This window comes from Bacillus rossius, chromosome 1, assembly GCF_032445375.1.
Source record: "Bacillus rossius redtenbacheri isolate Brsri chromosome 1, Brsri_v3, whole genome shotgun sequence".
Lineage (NCBI taxonomy): Eukaryota > Metazoa > Arthropoda > Insecta > Phasmatodea > Bacillidae > Bacillus > Bacillus rossius.
Window position 1 is genome coordinate 307104496 of NC_086330.1, and position 19750 is coordinate 307124245.

General features: G+C 43.5%; 1 protein-coding gene across 2 annotated transcripts in view; it reads left to right on the forward strand.

Moving 5' to 3' along the window:
* The first annotated feature begins 12980 nt into the window (after positions 1-12980).
* LOC134527872 (angiotensin-converting enzyme-like) overlaps positions 12981-19750 on the forward strand; it is a 98230-nt gene continuing 91460 nt past the window's right edge. The window contains exons 1-2 of one of the 2 annotated variants that reach the window (XM_063360854.1): positions 12981-13004; positions 13123-13552. In XM_063360854.1, coding sequence (XP_063216924.1) covers positions 13376-13552 — 177 coding nt within the window. In that variant the 5' untranslated portion in view covers positions 12981-13004; positions 13123-13375. Of the gene's footprint in view, positions 13553-19750 lie in introns of both variants that reach the window. The other variant, XM_063360853.1, reaches the window with a different exon arrangement.

Below are 19750 nucleotides of genomic sequence, written 5' to 3' on the forward strand. Positions count from 1 at the left end.
GGCTGTGCTCGCCGGCTGTACTGTTAGTGCTGGCTGACCTGGCTGTGCTGGCTATGCTGTACTGTACTGGCTGTTCTGTACTGGCTGTACTGTAATGGATGTACTGTACTGGCTGTACTAACCAAACTATGCGGTACTGGATGTACTGTACAGGCTGTACTGTACTTGCTGTAAAATACTGGCTGTAATGTACTGGCTGTACTGTACTGTACAGGCTGTACTGGCTGGCTGTACTGGGTGGCTGTGCTGGGTGTAATATACTTGCGGTACAGTACTGGATGGCTGTACTGGCTTGATGTACTGGCTGTACTAGCTGACTGTATTGGCTGTACTGGCTGCACTGGACTGGCTGTACTATACTGGCTACCTTTACTGACTGTATTTGCTGTACTATATGGGCTGTACTAATGGTAATGTACTTGCTGTACTGTACTGGCTTTATTGACTGTGCGGGCTGTACTGTCCTGGCTGAACTGGTTGTACTGCAATGTACTAGCTGTTCTAAAGTTGTTGTATTGGCTGTTCTGGCATATTATACTGGCTTTACTGGCTGTACAGTCCTGGCTGTATTGTATTGTACTGGCTATACTGTATTGTCTAGCAGTATCGGCTGTACTGGCTGTACTATAATGACTTGACTCGATGTACTGTACATGCTGAACTGTACTGGCTGTATTGGCAGTACTGTACTTTTGGCTGTACTGGCTGTACTGTACTAGAAGAACTGGCTGGCTATACTGACAGTAACGTTTTGGATGTATTGTACTGTACTGATTGTACTGTATTGGCTGTATTGGCTGTACTGGCTGTACTATACTGTTAGTACTGGCTTAACTTTCCCGGCTTTACTGGCTGTAATGTACTGTACTGGCTGTACTTGTTGTCTGGCTGTATTGGCAGTACTAGCTGGTCTATCCTCGCTGTATTGGCTGTGTTGTTTTTGCTGTACTGTACAGGCTGTACTGGCTGAGCATACAGGCTGTACTGTACTGGTTTTAATGTATTGGCTGGGCTGTACTAGCGGTACTGTACTGGCTTGCAGTACTGGCTGGCTGTACTGGCTCTACTGGTTGGGATTTACTGGCTGTCTGTTCTTTCTAGCTGTGCTGGCTTTACTGGCAGGCTGTGCTGGCTGTACTGGATGACAGTGCTGGCTCTACTGGCTGGCTGTACTGGCTGGCTAAACTGATTGGCTGTACTGGCTAGCTGTAGGTTGACTGTGCTAGCTGTGCTGATCTGGCTGTACTGGTTGTGCTGGGCTGTACTGGCTGTACTGGCTGTATTGCTGAACTGGCTGGCTGTATTTACTGTATTGGCTATACTGGCTGGCTGTACTTACTGTACAGGCTGAACTGGCTGCATGTACTGGCTGGTAGTACAGGCTGTACTGGCTGGTAGTACAGGCTGTACTGGATGTGGTGTCCTGCGCTGTGCTGGCTGGGCTGTGATGTGCTGGCTGTGCTGTGCTGCGCTGTGATATACTGGCTGGACAGTACTGTGCTGTGGTGTACTGGCTGGGGGTACTGGCTGTGCTATACTGGCTGTACTGGCTGTGCCATGCTGTGCTGTACTAGCTGGCTGTACCAGCTGGCTGTACTGGCACGCTGTACTGGATGTACTGGCTTTCTGTACTGTCTGCACTGGCGGGTTGTACTGGCAGTACTAACTGGCTGTACAAGTTAGCTTTACTGGCTGTACTGGCTGTACTGGCTAACTGTCTGACTGTACTGGCAGGCTGTACTGGCTGTACTTGCTGTACTGATTGGCTGTCCATGCTGTTTGTTCTGACTTGGCTGGTTGTACTGGCTGGCTGTACTGGCTGGTGGTTCTGGCTGTAGTGTATGTCTGAAATGGCTGTGCAGTCTGTAAAGGCTGGCAGTACCGGCTGTACTCGCTGTACTGTACTGGCCGTACTGTACTGGCTGTATTGGCTATACTGTATTGGCTGTACTGGCTGTACTAGCTGGCTGTACTGGCTTGGTTTACTGGCTGTACTGTACTGGCCGGCTGTACTTGCTTGGCTGCACTGGTTGAGTTGTAATGTCTTGTTGTACTGGCTGTGCTTTACTTTCTGAGTGTACTGGCTGTGCTATACTTGCTGGCTGTCCTGGCTGTGCCATGCTGTGCTGTACTGGCTGGCTGTAATATGCTGAGCTGTGCTGGCCGGCCTGATGGGTTGGTCGGCCTGGCTGTACTGGTTGAACTGGCTGACTGTACTGACTGGCTGTACTGGCTGTGCATTGCTGGTCTGTGCTGGCGGTACTGACGGTACTGGCTGTACAGGCTGTACAGTCTGTTGGCTGGCTGTACTGGCTATGCTGGCTGTGCTGGCTGGTTGTACTGGCAGTACTGGCTGGCTGTACTGTCTGTACTAGCTGGCTCTTCTAGATGTACTGGCTGGCTGTACTATCTTAATTGGCTTTCTGTACCGGCTGTACTGGAGGGCTGTACTGGCAGTACTGACTGGATTTACAGGCTGTCTTTATCGGCTGTACTGGCTGTACTGGCTGTACTGGCTGGCTGTACTGGTTGTACTGGCTAACTAAACTGGCTGTACTAGCAGTTTGTATTGGCTGTACTGGCTGTTATGGCTGGCTGTACTGGCTGGCTGTACTGGGTGTCTGTACTGGAAGGTTTTACTGGCTGGTTATACTAGTTTTACTGGCTGTTATGGATGTACTGGCTGTACTGGATATATGTACTGTCTGTTCTGAAATTAATGGCGGGTTGTAATGGCTGTCTGAAATGGTTGTGCTGGCTGTAATGGGTGGCTGTGCTGGCTAAACTGACTGTGCTGGCTGTACCGGCTGTGCTGGGCTGTGCTGTGTTGGGCTTGACTGGCTGTACTGGCTGTACTGGCTGGCTGCACTGACTGTTTTGTTCTGGGCTGTGGATGCTGTACAGTCTAGCTTATTTTACTATCTGGTTGTACTGGATGTACATGCTGTGTGTACTGGCTGGCGGAAGTGGACCTGACCCTGCGGGGAAAGTGATTGTGTCTTGAGGTGTCGGAGCTGTTGCCGGATCTAGTATCCGAGACATGATCCAACAGGTTAACGGAATGGGTGCAAGGATGCGAATATATAGCCTCTCCACACCAAGTGGTAATCCTCTGCCTCAACGTGGGCACCACTGTTGGGGGCGAATCGTTGTGACCATGTTGAGATGGCTAACCTCAGCCTCTGGTCATAGCATCGCCTTAACTGAAGAGGACAATGCCGTGCGTAACCCTGCCATAGTGCATCCTCAATTGCATGTATGGGACCAGAAATGATGAATGGGCTGAACTGCGGGCAACATCAGATGCGTTTGAAACCTTTCGGGGGGGGAGGGGGGGGGGGTATCGACTACCGAGCCCCGGCGTCTCGGCCCCAAAGGGCCCCATAATGAATGGTTAAGGCCTATTATAATGGATGGACCGAGAAAGGCGCAGCTGTGTTCGGGTGCACCCGGGCTTAAAAAAGAGCTGTAAACTGCTCGCCTAGGTGTGATACGTTCCCCTAGTCCAGTGGCCGGGGGAGGTACCGAGGTAACCCCGAGTAGCCCAGGAAAAGAAGGTTTTATGTCGGGAAAAATTAGAGACAAGCTGATATTTTCGCAAGTGTTAGGACCTAACTAGAGGTATATTTTCCCAAAAGTCCCCACCCCTCCCCTTTGTGCTTCCCCCCCTACCCACCCATAAACATCCGATTTGCAAGCATTTGGATTACCCTTCATATCTCCGTTGTTATTTATCGCAGTCAAATTTTCTTTATATAGTTTTATTCCATATATTATTATCTACAATAAAGTTATGTATAGTTTTGTTCTAAGATTAGCAGTTAACAAGATATTAGCTGAGGAATGTCAATTTTTACAAATTTATGTTAAGTTTGTTAAGAATATTTAAGTTTAAAATTTTAATTTGGGACATTTTCACGAAACACTTAAGATAAAAAGTGTAGAATGATTCTTTAGCTTTCCAACGGTATTAATTTTTCATATTTTGGATGACGATAACATGTGTATAACACTAGGTTATGCGAGGAAGGCGCTGCATTTTGTTCTACCCTTGGTGCGTGCTGCAGTGGGTGGCCTCAGGAGGCTAAACAACAGGCTTACTATCAAGAGCGAGGGAGCTGGCGTGTTGAGTCATAGAAATGTCCCTAACCACCAACGACCATAAATTTCTTAAGACATGTTTACTGCCTTGAGTAATCCGTCTTCCAGAGACTAGTTCTTGGAGTGGATTTGAAGTGTGCGGTAACGTTCTAGCGTGTATGTGCGTGATTTTCTAAAACTTCCGCTTACTCTACGTCACATAATAACGTGAAGTACTAGAAAGTATGGTGTTAATTTTTGATAACTGAAGAAATTTTGCAACAGCTTCTCGCAAATCTAAGAAGGTAAGAATGTTTTCAATAACAAAAGCTAAGTATAATTGTAATAAAAAACCACTTCTTCCCGTGGACTGTTGCTATTCAGTGGTTATAGTGCTGTTCTCCTACCAAGACGATTTGGGTTTGGTTCCCGGATAGGACCACACCTTTTTTTTTTTTTTTTCATTTGTACCACTGCATGTTCGGCTGTCGATTTTTTTCCCCTTCTTCGGAGCCTTGTGCTATCCTCCACCCTAGCACTCCGGCCCTGCTTCATTCGCATATTAGCATCGATTGTAGATGCTTCACGTCTTAAGATCCACCAGGACATCTTATAAAATATTTTTACACAGAAGACTATATGTCGACTTTATTGCAGTTTTCTTAATTTTTAAATTTGTGTCACGTAAATGTGATTTCTATTGCAACACAAATATCAAACACCGTTAGGCCTATTGATGTGTGTGTCAATACACTGTTTTTTGAAGTTCAGGAAATTAATAGATCATATAACTTAAATATTTGTACATGTTTGTGTGAGATTTGTAGTAAAATCTTTTTAAAAATGTAATTATAAACTGATTCAATTCAACATCGTAACTATTTATCGTAATATTTTTAATGGTTCTTCAGAATACCAAACTTACATTTTAAGTAAATAAGAATACTATTAAAATGCGCATTTGTCAGTCTATGGTAACTTTTTACTATTCGACAATTGCAAATCAACAACTTTCTAAGTGATGCGTATGTTTCAGGATTGAATCTACCCACCATGTTATAACAAGAATTCACACTAACCAAAATTGAAATGGAACATTTAAGTATACTTTGTATTCTATGCGGTAAATATACGGAAGGAGATACTGTTGTTGTTACAAAAGGGTTTAAGACAATAACAGAAGCAAGCATTCTACGAAAGGATGGGCTCCACAAGAACTTGAAAGAAAAATCAAGTGTTCGAGTACACAAATCGTGTAGGCAAAACTATACGAGACCATCACGTATTAAAGCTGCAACTACATTATCACTAAGTCCTGCTGTATGTATTCCTTCAACATTATCGCCTGTTTTGCGAAGTGTAGGAAATAATTTTGACTACAAAAAAGATTGCATTTTTTTGTGGGGAAGAGGCAATTGTCGATTCTAAGATTGCTTTGTATCGTAGGAAAAAAGTTCGTATGGTAGCAACATTTGAAATTAAAGATAGTTTGTTGCAGAGATGTGAAGATCGGAGCGATGAATGGGGAGATCAAGTGAAAGCACGCATTTTAAATGTAAGTGACCTTGTAGCCCCAGAAGCACGACACCATAAAAACTGTCATGACACTTTTTCAAAGACAAACCCAAGTGAAGGATTTGTAGGCAGACCGATGACGTATAAAGAATATGTTTTAATGTTGTGCAGTTACATTGAACAAAGCGATGAATGCCAATATTCAATTCAAGAGTTGCAAGATATAATGGCATGCATTTCAGGGGGAAAATATACATATTCCGACAAACACCTAAAAAATCTTCTTCTAGAACACTTTAAAGAACGCCGCATTATGGTATCCAATGTTTTAGGTAGAAAGAACATTGTGTGTTTGTCTGATACTGTCCATAAAATTATTGAGACCTGGTACAAAGAAATAGATAGGAACCTAGAAACGGAAAAACTTAGGATAGTATTGGCTGCAGCTGACATCATTAAAGAAGATATTCAAAAGAAGGCATATGATCATGAAACATATCCAGGTACCAATGACATTACATGTGGAGGAAAACATTTAATACCAAATACATTAGCAGCTTTCACACAAAGAGTTACGAAAAAGAAAAACGTTTCAGAGTTTGAAATGGTAGACAGAAAATGTGTAGTCATAAACCATGCTATTATATCAGCTGTAAGACCCAGATCATTTTTGTTACCACTTCACATTGGCTTAGCTCTGAAACTACATCGTTTATATGGATCTAAGCATCTTATCAACATGCTATATTCTATGGGTATTTGTGCTTCCAATTACGAAGCTTCCGTGTACATTAATACTCTCATAAATTCAGGATCACTAAATGTCAATGAAGATGCTTTCATAAAGCATGATTTTGATAATGCTGATGTCAATGTTCGAACACTGGATGACGTCAACTCGTTTCAAGCAATGGGCGGGGTCCAAACTATTACCCCAGATTCTAGTTTTGAAACTCAAGTAAAGGTTGCAAGGAAATCTTCTGGAACATCCAGAATGCATTAGGATACGATCTTACCCAAAGAAAAAAGCCCACAACGGACTTAGTAGCATTACTGTGAAAGACTACAACGAAATAAAAGCTGAGCTGAAAAATTCAGACTTCACAGTAGCAACCATGTTTCCTCTAAACTCTATTTGGCTTTCTGGAATGAATGCCCAACCAGGATGGAATGGTTTCATGAACCTCATTAACAGCAGAAGGGGAAAAAGTGACTCAACATATGTCATGGCTCTTCCATTTATTAATTTGGATAAGTGTGTAAGAGAAGCTGGAGGCGAGAGAAACGTACGTAAGCCAATTACCACATCTAAACCTTTTGCACCAAACGATCTGTTGCACATAGTGTCATGTTCATGTAAATCTGCATGTGGGAACTATTGTGGATGTCGAAAGACAGGTTTACATTGCTCAGCTATGTGTGAACACTGCAATGGTCTTTCGTGTAACAATGCAACAGCCATAGATGAAGATGAAGATGCAATTGATGATGTATAATTATGTATGTAGGCGTTGAGTCGAAAACGTTATGAATAGATCTGTTTGTAAAATACATTGAAGTACTTTTGTTGTAAGTAGAATTTTTCTATACAAATTAAATAGCATGATGTGTAAATAATAGCAAAGTTTGGAAGTGAAAAATGCACATAAAGAAGTGAATAATTCAGTAAATGTCACAACAGCTTGAAGTGGGTGGGTGGGTGGTCCGTGATGCTGTGGATTATACTGATTGCTCTTTATCACAATCATACTGTGGATAAGCAGTCATGTATTTTAGTTCACAGCTGCCGGTTGTTGCCAGTCCGGAACACGGCTGGTCCATAGGTGGTGGATAATTGAACGATCCTATGTGGGTTAGGGTTGAAGCCCCCCCGAACCAAAACTGGCAAAAATAATATAAAAATTAAACCAACTTTGTTTCTGTATTCTGAACTAAAATTGTATATATAATTTATTTAGAATAATTAGGAAGAATTACAAGTAACGTTTAAGGCCAGCTGAGCGAGATTGAATAGGGTGCGGCAGATTGCTTTTAAGTCCGGGTTGCGAGAGGTGAGTTCTTGGTTTACTTACGGCCCTCTACTTCATGTTATCTTCATCCAAAATATGAAAAATTAATACCGTTGGAAAGCTAAAGAATCATTCTACACTTTTTATCTTAAGTGTTTCGTGAAAATGTCCCAAATTAAAATTTTAAACTTAAATATTCTTAACAAACTTAACATAAAATTGTAAAAATTGACATTCCTCAGCTAATATATAGTTAACTGCTAATCTTAGAACAAAACTATACATAACTTTATTGTAGATAATAATATAAGGAATAAAACGATGTATAGAAAATTTGACTGCTATAAATAACAACGGAGATATGAAGGGTAATCCAAATGCTTGCAAATCGGATGTTTAAGGGTGGGTAGGGGGGGAAGCACAAAGGGGAGGGGTGGGGACTTTTGGGAAAATACACCTCTTTTTGGGTCCTAACACCTGCCAAAAGTTCAGCTTGTCTCTAATTTTTCCCGACATTTATGCATTTTTTCCTTTCATTTCCTGGGCTAGAGGCAACGCCGAGGCCCTCCAGCATACGCACAGTTGGTTTGTCATTAATAGCCAGAGCTTCCTGCGATCGCCGCCGGATGAGTTCAGGCACTTCCGGGCCTTAATCGGCTGTAAATCTGCCGGGCCGAGGTACGGCAGGTCCGAGGGTAATCCGAGGAGACGAGGACATCCAGGGGAGTAACTCTGAAGAGTGGAAGTCGGTTAGCTGCTGGCGAACTGTCCGCCGAATCGACGCCAAGTTGGTAGTAGTACGGGAAGAATCCATGAAAGATTGAGTGGTGTCCCGCTGAGGTGTCCTCCAAGGCCCAGGATTCTAATTGGGTAAGACTCGTACTTGATAGTGGTGCTCCGATCGCTTGGAGCAGGCTCCAAGGGTACTCTAGCCCGATGCGGACGAGGTGAGCGACGACACAGCTCTGGTACTAGCCTGGATAGCTAACAGAGATTGGATAGGCCTCCACCGGACCACGGGTTCACTGGGTGTCTTGAGGGGTACTAGCGTGATGTGGGAGTTTGGGGAAGGCGCCAGCAGTGCTGATAAAGTCTTAGGGCTCAGGACACACCCAACTGTCTAGTTAGCTGAGTGTGGTAAAGGGGCTGAGGCGGCGACTATGCTGGGTTGGTGGCCCCAGCCGCTGGTCAGTGCCGAAGCTCTAATACCCTCCCAATATACAACAGGGAGCGATCCCTCATAGTTCTGTTACTTTGAAAGCTTTGGAATGTTTAATCAAGAGAACTGGAATGTTACTCCCACCCTATTCTATTAGGGCACATATGTGGGAGGGGAACGCGAGAACGCCGGTCGTAAGGTCGGAATAATCTGTCTGTATTGGCTGTACTGGCTAAATTGGCTGTACTGGCTGGCTTTACTTGCAGAATGTACTGGCTGGCTGTACTGGCTGTACTGTCCGAACTGGCTGTACTGGCTAATCTGGCAGTGCAGGCTGTAATGCTGGCATAACTGGCTGACTTTACTGGCAGGCTGTACTGGGTGGCTGTACTGTCTGACTTCATTGGCTATAATGGCTGGTTGTATTTGCTGTATGGTAGTACTTGCTTTACTGGCTGTACTGGATGGTTGTACTGGCTGGCTGTACTGGCTGTCTGTACTGGCCGTACTGATTTACTGGCTGTAATGGCTGGCTGTACTTTATGGCTGTACTGGCTGTTAGTTCTGTCTGGCTGTGCTGCCTGCATTGGCTTTCTTTGCTGGCTGTGCTGTCTGTGTTGTCTGTGATGGCTGTACTGTCTGTCTGTAGTGGCTGTACATGCTGGCTGTACTGGCTGTACAAATTGGCTGTACTGGCTCGCTGTACTGGCCGGCTGTGCTGGCCGGCTGTACTGGCTGGCTATTCTGTCTGGCTGTGCTGGCTGTGATGGTTGTGCTTGTAATGGCTCGCTGTACTGGCTTTCTGTGCTGGCTGTGCTGTCTGTGTTGTCTGTGCTGGCTGTACTTATTGTACTAGCTGGTTGTACTGTCTGGTTGTACAGGCTGTACAAGCTGGCCGTACTGTCTGGCTGTACTGGCAGGTAGTACTGGCCGGCTGTACTGACCGGATGTACTGACTGGCTGTACGTTCTGGCTGTGCTGACTGGCTGTACTGTCTGGCTGTTCTGTCAGGCTGTTCTGGCTGTGATGGTTGTGCGGTTTGTAATGGCTGGCTGTACTGGCTTTCTTTGCTGGCTGTGCTGTCTGTGTTGTCTGTGCTGGCTGTACTGGCTGGCTGTGCTGACTGTTATGGCTGGCTGTACTTGCTCGTTTTACTGGCTGTACTAGCTGGCTGTACTGGCTGTGCAGTGCTAGGCTGTGCTCTCTGTACTTGCTGGCAGGCTCTACTGGATGTACTGGCTGACTTTACTGGCAGTGCTTAGCAGTGCTGGCTGGCTGTACTGGTAGTTGTGTGCTGTCCTGCTGGCTGTACTCGCTGGATTGCTGTACTGGGTTGTACTGGCGGCTGTGTTGCCTGGGCTGTACTGTCTGGCTGGTTGTACGGGCTGGCTGTACTGGGCTGTACTGGCTGGCCCTACTGACTGAGTTGTGCTGGGCTGAGCTGGCTGTACTGGCTGTACATTCTGGCTGCCTGTATTGGCAGTGCTGTGCTGGCTGTACTTACTGTACTGGCTGGCTGTACATGCTGTGCTGGTGGGGCTGTACTAGCTGTTCAACAACAGCTAGCCAGTACAGCCAGCTATTACAACATTACAGCCACCCAATACAGCCCCCCAGTACAACAAGTACAGCCAGCCAGTACAGCCAGTAATGCCAGTACAGCCAGCCAGTATAGCCAGCTAGTACAGCCAGTAAGTACAGCCCAGCCAGTACCTCACAGCCATTATAGACAAGCCAGTAAAACCAGCTAGGTCAGCCAGTCAGTACAGCCAGGCAGTTCAGCCAGGCAGTTCAGCCAGCCAGTACAGCCACTACAGCTAGCCAGTACAGCTAGTACAGCCAGCCAGTACAGACAGTACAGCCAATAAGTTCAGCCAGTACTGTTAGCCAGTACAGCCAGCCAGTACAGCCAGTACAGCAAGTACAGCCAGTACAGCCAGTACAGCCAGTACAGCCAGCACTGCTAGGCCAGCCGGCACATCACAGTACAATACACTACACTGTACAGCACAGCACAGCCAGTATAGCCAGTAAGTACAGAACAGCCAGTACAGCCAGCCAGTACAGCACAGCCAGTACAACCCAACCAGTATAGATCAGCCTGTACAACCCAGCCAATACAGCACAGCACAGAACATCCCAGCGAGTACAGAAAAGCACCCCCAACAGTGCACAACCCAGCCAGCACAGCCCAGCCAGCACAGCAAGCTGCCAGCAGGCCAGGCAGGCAGCCGGCAGGCAGGCAGGCAGGCAGGCAGGCAGGCAGGCAGGCAGGCAGGCAGGCAGGCAGGCTGGCAGGTAGTCAGGATGGATTTACGAAGATAGCGGTGTTTTTACGTAGATTTCTGAACAGTTTTTAAAAAGTGTTGTTTGTTAATTTAAGTCTATGTGAGCGCGCCAGGGGCAGGTAGGGGCCACGGCAACAGGTTATCGGAGCAGGTTACAGCAGTGGAGTGGTAGACTGTACGTAGGTAACTTCTCTTGTGAGCCTCGCAGTGGAGTCTATGTGAGCGCGCCAGGGGCAGGAAGGGGCCGCGGCAACAGGTTATCGGAGCAGGTTACAGCAGTGGAGTGGTAGACTGTACGTAGGTAACTTCTCTTGTGAACCTCGCAGTGGAGTCTATGTGAGCGCGCCAGGGGCAGGAAGGGGCCGCGGCAACAGGTTATCGGAGCAGGTTATACCAGTGGAGTGGTAGACTGTACGTAGGTAACTTCTCTTGTGAGCCTCGCAGTGGAGTCTATGTGAGCGCGCCAGGGGCAGGAAGGGGCCGCGGCAACAGGTTATCGGAGCAGGTTATACCAGTGGAGTGGTAGACTGTACGTAGGTAACTTCTCTTGTGAGCCTCGCAGTGGAGTCTATGTGAGCGCGACAGGGGCAGGAAGGGGCCGCGGCAACAGGTTATCGGAGCAGGTTACAGCAGTGGAGCGGTAGACTGTACGTAGGTAACTTCTCTTGTGAGCCTCGCAGTGGAGTCTATGTGAGCGCGCCAGGAGCAGGAAGGGGCCGCGGCAACAGGTTATCGGAGAAGGTTACAGCAGTGGAGTGGTAGACTGTACGTAGGTAACTTCTCTTGTGAGCCTCGCATTGGAGTCTATGTAAGCGCGCCAGGGGCAGGAAGGGGCCGCGGCAACAGGTTATCGGAGCAGGTTATACCAGTGGAGTGGTAGACTGTACGTAGGTAACTTCTCTTGTGAGCCTCGCAGTGGAGTCTATGTGAGCGCGACAGGGGCAGGAAGGGGCCGCGGCAACAGGTTATCGGAGCAGGTTACAGCAGTGGAGCGGTAGACTGTACGTAGGTAACTTCTCTTGTGAGCCTCGCAGTGGATTCTATGTGAGCGCGCCAGGGGCAGGAAGGGGCCGCGGCAACAGGTTATCGGAGCAGGTTATACCAGTGGAGTGGTAGACTGTACGTAGGTAACTTCTCTTGTGAGCCTCGCAGTAGATTCTATGTGAGCGCGCCAGGGGCAGGAAGGGGCCGCGGCAACAGGTTATCGGAGCAGGTTACAGCAGTGGAGCGGTAGACTGTACGTAGGTAATTTCTCTTGTGAGCCTCGCAGTGGATTCTATGTGAGCGCGCCAGGGGCAGGAAGGGGCCGCGGCAACAGGTTATCGGAGCAGGTTACAGCAGTGGAGCGGTAGACTGTACGTAGGTAACTTCTCTTGTGAGCCTCGCAGTGGAGTCTATGTGAGCGCGCCAGGGGCAGGAAGGGGCCGCGGCAACAGGTTATCGGAGCAGGTTACAGCAGTGGAGCGGTAGTCTGTACGTAGGTAACTTCTCTTGTGAGCCTCGCAGTGGATTCTATGTGAGCGCGCCAGGGGCAGGAAGGGGCCGCGGCAACAGGTTATCGGAGCAGGTTACAGCAGTGGAGCGGTAGACTGTACGTAGGTAACTTCTCTTGTGAGCCTCGCAGTGGATTCTATGTGAGCGCGCCAGGGGCAGGAAGGGGCCGCGGCAACAGGTTATCGGAGCAGGTTATACCAGTGGAGTGGTAGACTGTACGTAGGTAACTTCTCTTGTGAGCCTCGCAGTGGAGTCTATGTGAGCGCGCCAGGGGCAGGAAGGGGCCGCGGCAACAGGTTATCGGAGCAGGTTACAGCAGTGGAGCGGTAGACTGTACGTAGGTAACTTCTCTTGTGAGCCTCGCAGTGGATTCTATGTGAGCGCGCCAGGGGCAGGAAGGGGCCGCGGCAACAGGTTATCGGAGCAGGTTACAGCAGTGGAGCGGTAGACTGTACGTAGGTAACTTCTCTTGTGAGCCTCGCAGTGGATTCTATGTGAGCGCGCCAGGGGCAGGAAGGGGCCGCGGCAACAGGTTATCGGAGCAGGTTATACCAGTGGAGTGGTAGACTGTACGTAGGTAACTTCTCTTGTGAGCCTCGCAGTAGATTCTATGTGAGCGCGCCAGGGGCAGGAAGGGGCCGCGGCAACAGGTTATCGGAGCAGGTTACAGCAGTGGAGCGGTAGACTGTACGTAGGTAACTTCTCTTGTGAGCCTCGCAGTGGATTCTATGTGAGCGCGCCAGGGGCAGGAAGGGGCCGCGGCAACAGGTTATCGGAGCAGGTACTCGGAGGGGAGTAGTGAGCTCAGTCAGTCGGTGCTTGGCGGGAACATGTTGAGGTTGTGCGTGTTGCTGGCGGTTTGCGGCCTCTCGGCGGCTCAGACGGACTTAAAGGCGTACCTCAACTCGCAGTACGAGCCTGAGGCCTCGCGGCTTTGCAACCTGTACTCTCTGGCCGCTTGGGAGTACAACACTAACCTCACCGGCGAGGGAAATGCGGCCCGGATGGTGAGTTTATTCATTTTTCTTAACTTTATGTATTGCTTTGTTAAACATATTCTAATTGCTCGGGCAAATCTTTAAAATAAGGTAAGGTGATTCATAAAGTTTTTATTTGTTTAAAATCCGTCGAAAAACTTTACACGAATACTTTATTTTTTTTAACAAACATTCCCATGAAAATTTTGATGCTCGAAATACTAGGCAAAAAAAGTGTACAATTCTATGGCCAGATTCGTAATTTTTTATTTGTTTATATTATTAATTTTTAAAAAAAATTGGTCGTGAATGTACCACATTCATGTATTTAAAGAGAGTTTGTTTTTGTGCTTATGGCCAAGAACCAAGTACTAAGTGTGACACTGCTTGTTCTTCACAAGCTTCTAAGACGGATGCATTGGACATGGAATTATTATTTTTTCTTTTTGACTCACTTCTGTGTGGTGCTGAAATATTGGCGTATATTAATAATTTATTGGTATAGTAGCTAAAACTGAATTGGTGCGCATACCGCAAAAATCGTAAAATTTTTAAATTTTTATTAGGTTAAACAAATAGGTAAAAATTCCGATGATATCCCTTTTATTGTTTAATTACACATACAAGTTCCTTTTTAATTAATATTAATTTAAACTAGCTTATAAATATTTTCTGGGAAGTTAACTTAATCTAAAAATAAACTAAAGCTCTTACATAGATAAGCCTTTTTATTTGTGTTAGTTACTGAAATTAAGCATGTGATATTTATATGCTTGTTTCATACAATTTTGCATTAATAATTTAATATTTTAACATTTTACTAAATATTTTAGATTGGAAGTGCAGAAAAAATTAACTTTCAATATAATCAAACTCACAGATTGGTGGGTTTATTTTCTACTTAAACCGTTTTATTTTTAAGCCATTGCGTGTATTTACTTATTCAAAATAATTTTTGTTTAGCTGCAACTACTATAATTATTTACATTTACTTTAATTATTATCACGTCGAAACTGGTGACGCTGTAAAAAGCCTATTATTGGGGGAATTTCATAATTGCTTAAATGCACAGCACTTGTGTTTGTATGCACAACTAGCAGAGCCTACCACTTTGTTAGTTGACTAAGTTATTTAAATGCGTCATTTAAATAGAAAACAGAGCAATTTGTTTTAGACTAACAAGTTAAAAATCAAAAAAAGGATTCGATTTATTAAATTTGATTCATCTCTCAACTTATATATCAATCGTTTTATGTAACTATTTTTAAATTTGCTTTTATAATTCAAATAGAAGTAGTTTAGTAATAATTGATAATAAATGAACCTAAACGAGAAAATATTGCACGACCTTTCTCTGCAAAACATGTGTAGTCTTGGAGTCATGCTGTTGCTCCAAAGTATAAAAATATTTCTATTTATAAATTCTTTTTGGGGTAAATTTAAATTTGCAAAAAAAAAAAAAATCTTTTACCAACACATATGCACAGCTGCATATAAAAATAAACTGCCGTAAAATTATTACTTTGTATTGTAATGTTTTACGGAGGCAGGGCCGGTGGAAGGTAAATTGGCGCCCTAGGCGAAAAACCATAATGCCACCCTCCCCCCCCCCCCGGGCCGGACACCCCAAAAAAAATTTTCCTTGCCTCAAAATACATAACGTAAGCCTAAGATTTTGTCAACAATCAAATGTAAGCAGGCTTGTGTTTTTTTTTACTTTTTTACTTATTACTATAATAAATCATAAACAGGTCACCGTGGACTTTAAATAATTACTTATATCAATATAAACATTCCAAACTGTTACAAAAATCAATTTTCATCTAGTTTCAATAATCGTTAAACATTATGTGTTATATGTTATGTGTCGTGCTGCGCCGCCCCCAGCTACTTGGCGCCCTAGGCGGTTGCCTAGTTCGCCTATATGGACGCGCCGGCCCTGTACGGAGGTAAGTTTTGGCTATAAATAATAATCATAACTTTGGATGCGTTCGATATAGGTATCACAATAAACAAAAGAACACATTAGCTAATACTGGAACCTGTGTGAATTTCAAGTCAAAAGTAGATAAGTTTTGAAGTTCAATCATTTAGTACAAACAGACAAAATTATTTTAAGGGAAGCTTTGGGTTAGATTTGCGAACCAACTTCCGTTCACTAAATGCTAAATATGACCATGAGAAGTGTGTCGTTTGTTTAGAAGCCAGATCTAGTGGTTTCATCCAAATCTCTTCCACCCCCCCTTTTTATCCTGCACCGCCCAGGACTCAAGTTATGAAATGCTTAGAAGCCTAAGATACCGTTAGATGCGCCGTCCCTTATGCTTATTCGATATTACTTGTTACATTTAGATACTTTACATTTATATACTAACAAATTTAGACCAGGAATGCTTACTTCTCGCGTACTTCCTGGTAAAGAAACGTCGCAGTTTTCAAAAGCGTTTTGAAGATTATAGTTGATTGAACAATTTAGTCATCTAAAGACTCATAAAATAATTGTCACTGTATTATTGAAGTGGAACGTGTTCACGGCCAGTAGGGCAAGTTGATCGATGACGTCATTACAGGGCGACGGAAATGAGTATAGGTAACGAAAGTAACGGAAGTAAAGGAGATAACGGATATTGCTAAATGGCGGGTGGTTAGAATAGAATTTTGGGGGGTGGGAGGGATGAACATGGAATAAAGTACAGAGTAAGACATATTTAAAACTCTGCAGGTTTTTCGTCAAGTTCATTGTGTACTTTTTGAAGTTATACTTTGCTAGGGGCATTATGAAAAATGACGAGAGCGAATTTTTACGTTGCGTGCGCAGCATGCAAAAAAATGGCAGGATGAAAAAAGGCTAAATGCAAATAAAAATGATGTGATGTTAAATCAAATACTTTAGTATTAGATATTGAATACTGTCCAATAAAATTTAAATAAATATTTATTTTAAATATTAGTGATAACAATTGTGTTCATAAACTTTTTGTTTATTTTCAAGTGTATTTATATAAGTGAGTTTATGTTTCCGTTTGTATGACGATGACTGGTTGTTTGTAAGCTTTCATTGTCGCTTGCAGTGAGTGTCTGCGAAAGGTTTAGTAACTCTCCTGGCCGTTTTTATGGGAGTGTTTGCGAGGTTATGTTCCCGTATCCATATTTTATTCGCACTATAAATTATTACATTATTCAATAAATAATTAAAATTAATACATTATAATAAACGTTTAGCATATTTTTTTTTTAATTTTCAGTACTAATCATAATTCATCTCGATTATTATACTAAGTTAAAATGTTAATGTATTTATGTAAAAATTCTTAATTTGATTGGATTTATACTTTATCAACCGCATTTATAATATCATTTCTGTACTTTTATTTAAATAAATTATTTGCATGCAAAAAAAGTAAAGTATTTTGATGCGTGCAAGCATGTTATGATGTCACTTGTAATGTTCCGATGTTCATAAAGATGAGCCTAGAGTGTCGGGGTTTCTACCTTATGTAAACTGAGAAAAGGTAGTATAAATGATAGGTACGATTGTTGACATAGCACACATTTATTCACAAAAACGTTATTCCCTGATTGGGTTACAAACATCACCCTGGCACACATATAAAACAGCGCTCAATGAACTTGCTACGGTAGTAAACCCGGGCGCTACACATCCCGAAGCCCCGTTCACACGAGCGCCTGGAACATGGTAATACACAGCCAAAATCACGTGGTCGTGTATACCAAAACAAAACTTTTACATTAAGACAGGCCTTGCTGAAGAAAATGCGTGCACCCAATTTTAAGGGATCCTCTTTCACTAACTGCACTTTATAACAAAAATATATGTGATCATGTTATTCAAACAATACTTGAGTTTTACACATTTATCGTTAAAAGAAATTTAAGTGAGCCATACCCTTTTCTGATCATTCCGAATTGCAACAATTTTTACAAAATAAAAGTGCGAAAATTATTAAGTTTTGCCCAAAACAAAATAAAATTGCGATTGTTTAGTTCACATTGCGGCTCAATCAGCCACTTAAAAATACGTTAATTTATCTGCAAAATATGACAACACAACATTCAAAGAATATTTACAATAATTACTTTTCCTTACAGTTTTTACTAGCGGACCGATGGTTGGAAAAATTATGTTGTTTGTCTTGAATATTAACCACAGCACAGTACGTGGCAACGCGAAACCCCGCGGTTTGTTGCGACTGTGAACTCGCGGGCACTTGCCTTGCAGTTCGCGTGGCGCCCGCCACCACTGATGACGTCGCTCGTGGGTGGCCTTGGGTCGGGCCCACTCAGGGCCGTGTCTAGGGGGGGGGGGGCAAAAGGGGCATTTGCCCCGGGCCTCACATTCAAGGGGGCCTCAAATTTTATAAAAAAAAATTATAATTATTTCAAATGAATTCCCATTTTATATCTGGCGTAATAATAACTTGTCTTTAAATTTAGATACCTATTTATTTAGTTTTGTAAAGCATGATTCCACAATAAAACCACACCGTGCTGTAACTTGTATGGTTTTATTTATAACTACTGAGTAAGTCACCGACATCGACGCCGGTCCATGAACCTCCTCAAACACTAGAACCATGTGATTGTGATGGTAAGTTGCCTTTGACTTTACCACTTTCAAGCTCTGATAAAGTTAAAGAAAACACAGAAGTAACTAAAATAGATAATTGTAATCTCATTAACACAACTCCAGAAATTTCCATAACTTCTAGAAACTGTGCTAGGACTGAAAGAAGTGTAGAGATTGATAGTGCAGTGTTAATAGAAGAAATCCAGCAAGATCCTGCGGCATGGCCTGGCAATATCACTGACGAAATGATTAGTTATTGTGTTGATAAGTGGCCGGACTTTTATAGTAATAATGATGGAGACTACACAGCTTCTGCTAGGCAATATCCAAAATGTACTCGTAAACTAACATCATCTGCATTTGTGAGAGTTCTTGAAAATTGAGAGCGACAGGAGAGAAAATGGTTATTGTAATCTAAATGTACGGGAAATGTGTTTTGCTTTGCGTGCAAACTTTTCAGTAATTGTAAACTATCAAAATTTGTAAATGGTTTTTATAATTGGAAGAAAAACAGAAGAAAAATTGAGGGAGCATGAAAACAGTATTGAACACAAAGCAGGTTCTTTAAAATGGGTTTCAAGAACAAATAAGAAAATGTTAATTTCATCACATTTAGATGCACAAGTGACTGAGACAAATTACTGGAAGAATGTTCTTGTTAGAGTAGTGGCAGTTGTAAAATTTTTGTGCAGTCGTAGTCTTCCTTTTCGTGGTGATAATAAGATGCTTGGATCACCTCGTAATGGTAATTACCTAGGAATTTCGGAACTCCTTGCTCAGTTTGATCCTTTTTTACAGGAACATTTAAGGATACATGGGAACAAAGGAAAAGGTCATGTATCGTATCTTTCTTCTGATATATGTAAAGAATTCATTGAGCTAATGGGCAACGAAGTTCGGAAACACATTCTAAATTATATTAGACAGGCCAAATATTATTCACTGATAGTTTATTCTACACCTGATGTTTCCCATACAGATCAGTTATCTTTTGTGTTTAGATACTGCCCTAACGGTAACATTTTGGAAAGGTTTTTGTGTTCCATTCGAATTTACAGCCACACAGGAAGAAATTTAAGTGAAGTTGTAACCTGTACTCTAAAAGACAACACCATTGATATCCAGGATTTCCGAGGTCAGAGCTATAATAATGCAGCCAACATGTCAGGAAAATATGAGGGCCTACAAGCGCACATTAAATCAATAAACAGCTCTGTGCTGTATGTTCCATGTGCAGCACATTAAGTAAACTTAGTAGGAAAAAACAGCGTTAGTGAATGTATTCATGCAACAAAACTGTTTCTGTTTTTAGAAAAGCTGTACTCATTTTTCGCTGCTTCCACTCACAGGTGGTCAGTTCTTGAAGGAGTTATTTCGGAAAGCACAGGAAATAGCGGAAAGCCAAAAAATCACTGTCAAGAGCTTGTCGGAAACAAGGTAGTTATGCATAGAAGATGCATTGAAAACTCTCGTCATTCATTATGATGAGATTTTCTGTGCATTTAATGATATGTTCAACGACAAAAATGAAACGCAAGTCACAAGGATGGAAGTGAACTCCCTCATGAAGAAAATGCAATATTTAGAATTTGCTTTTATGGCCGTATTTTGGTACGACATTATGGAAGATTCGGTGCAG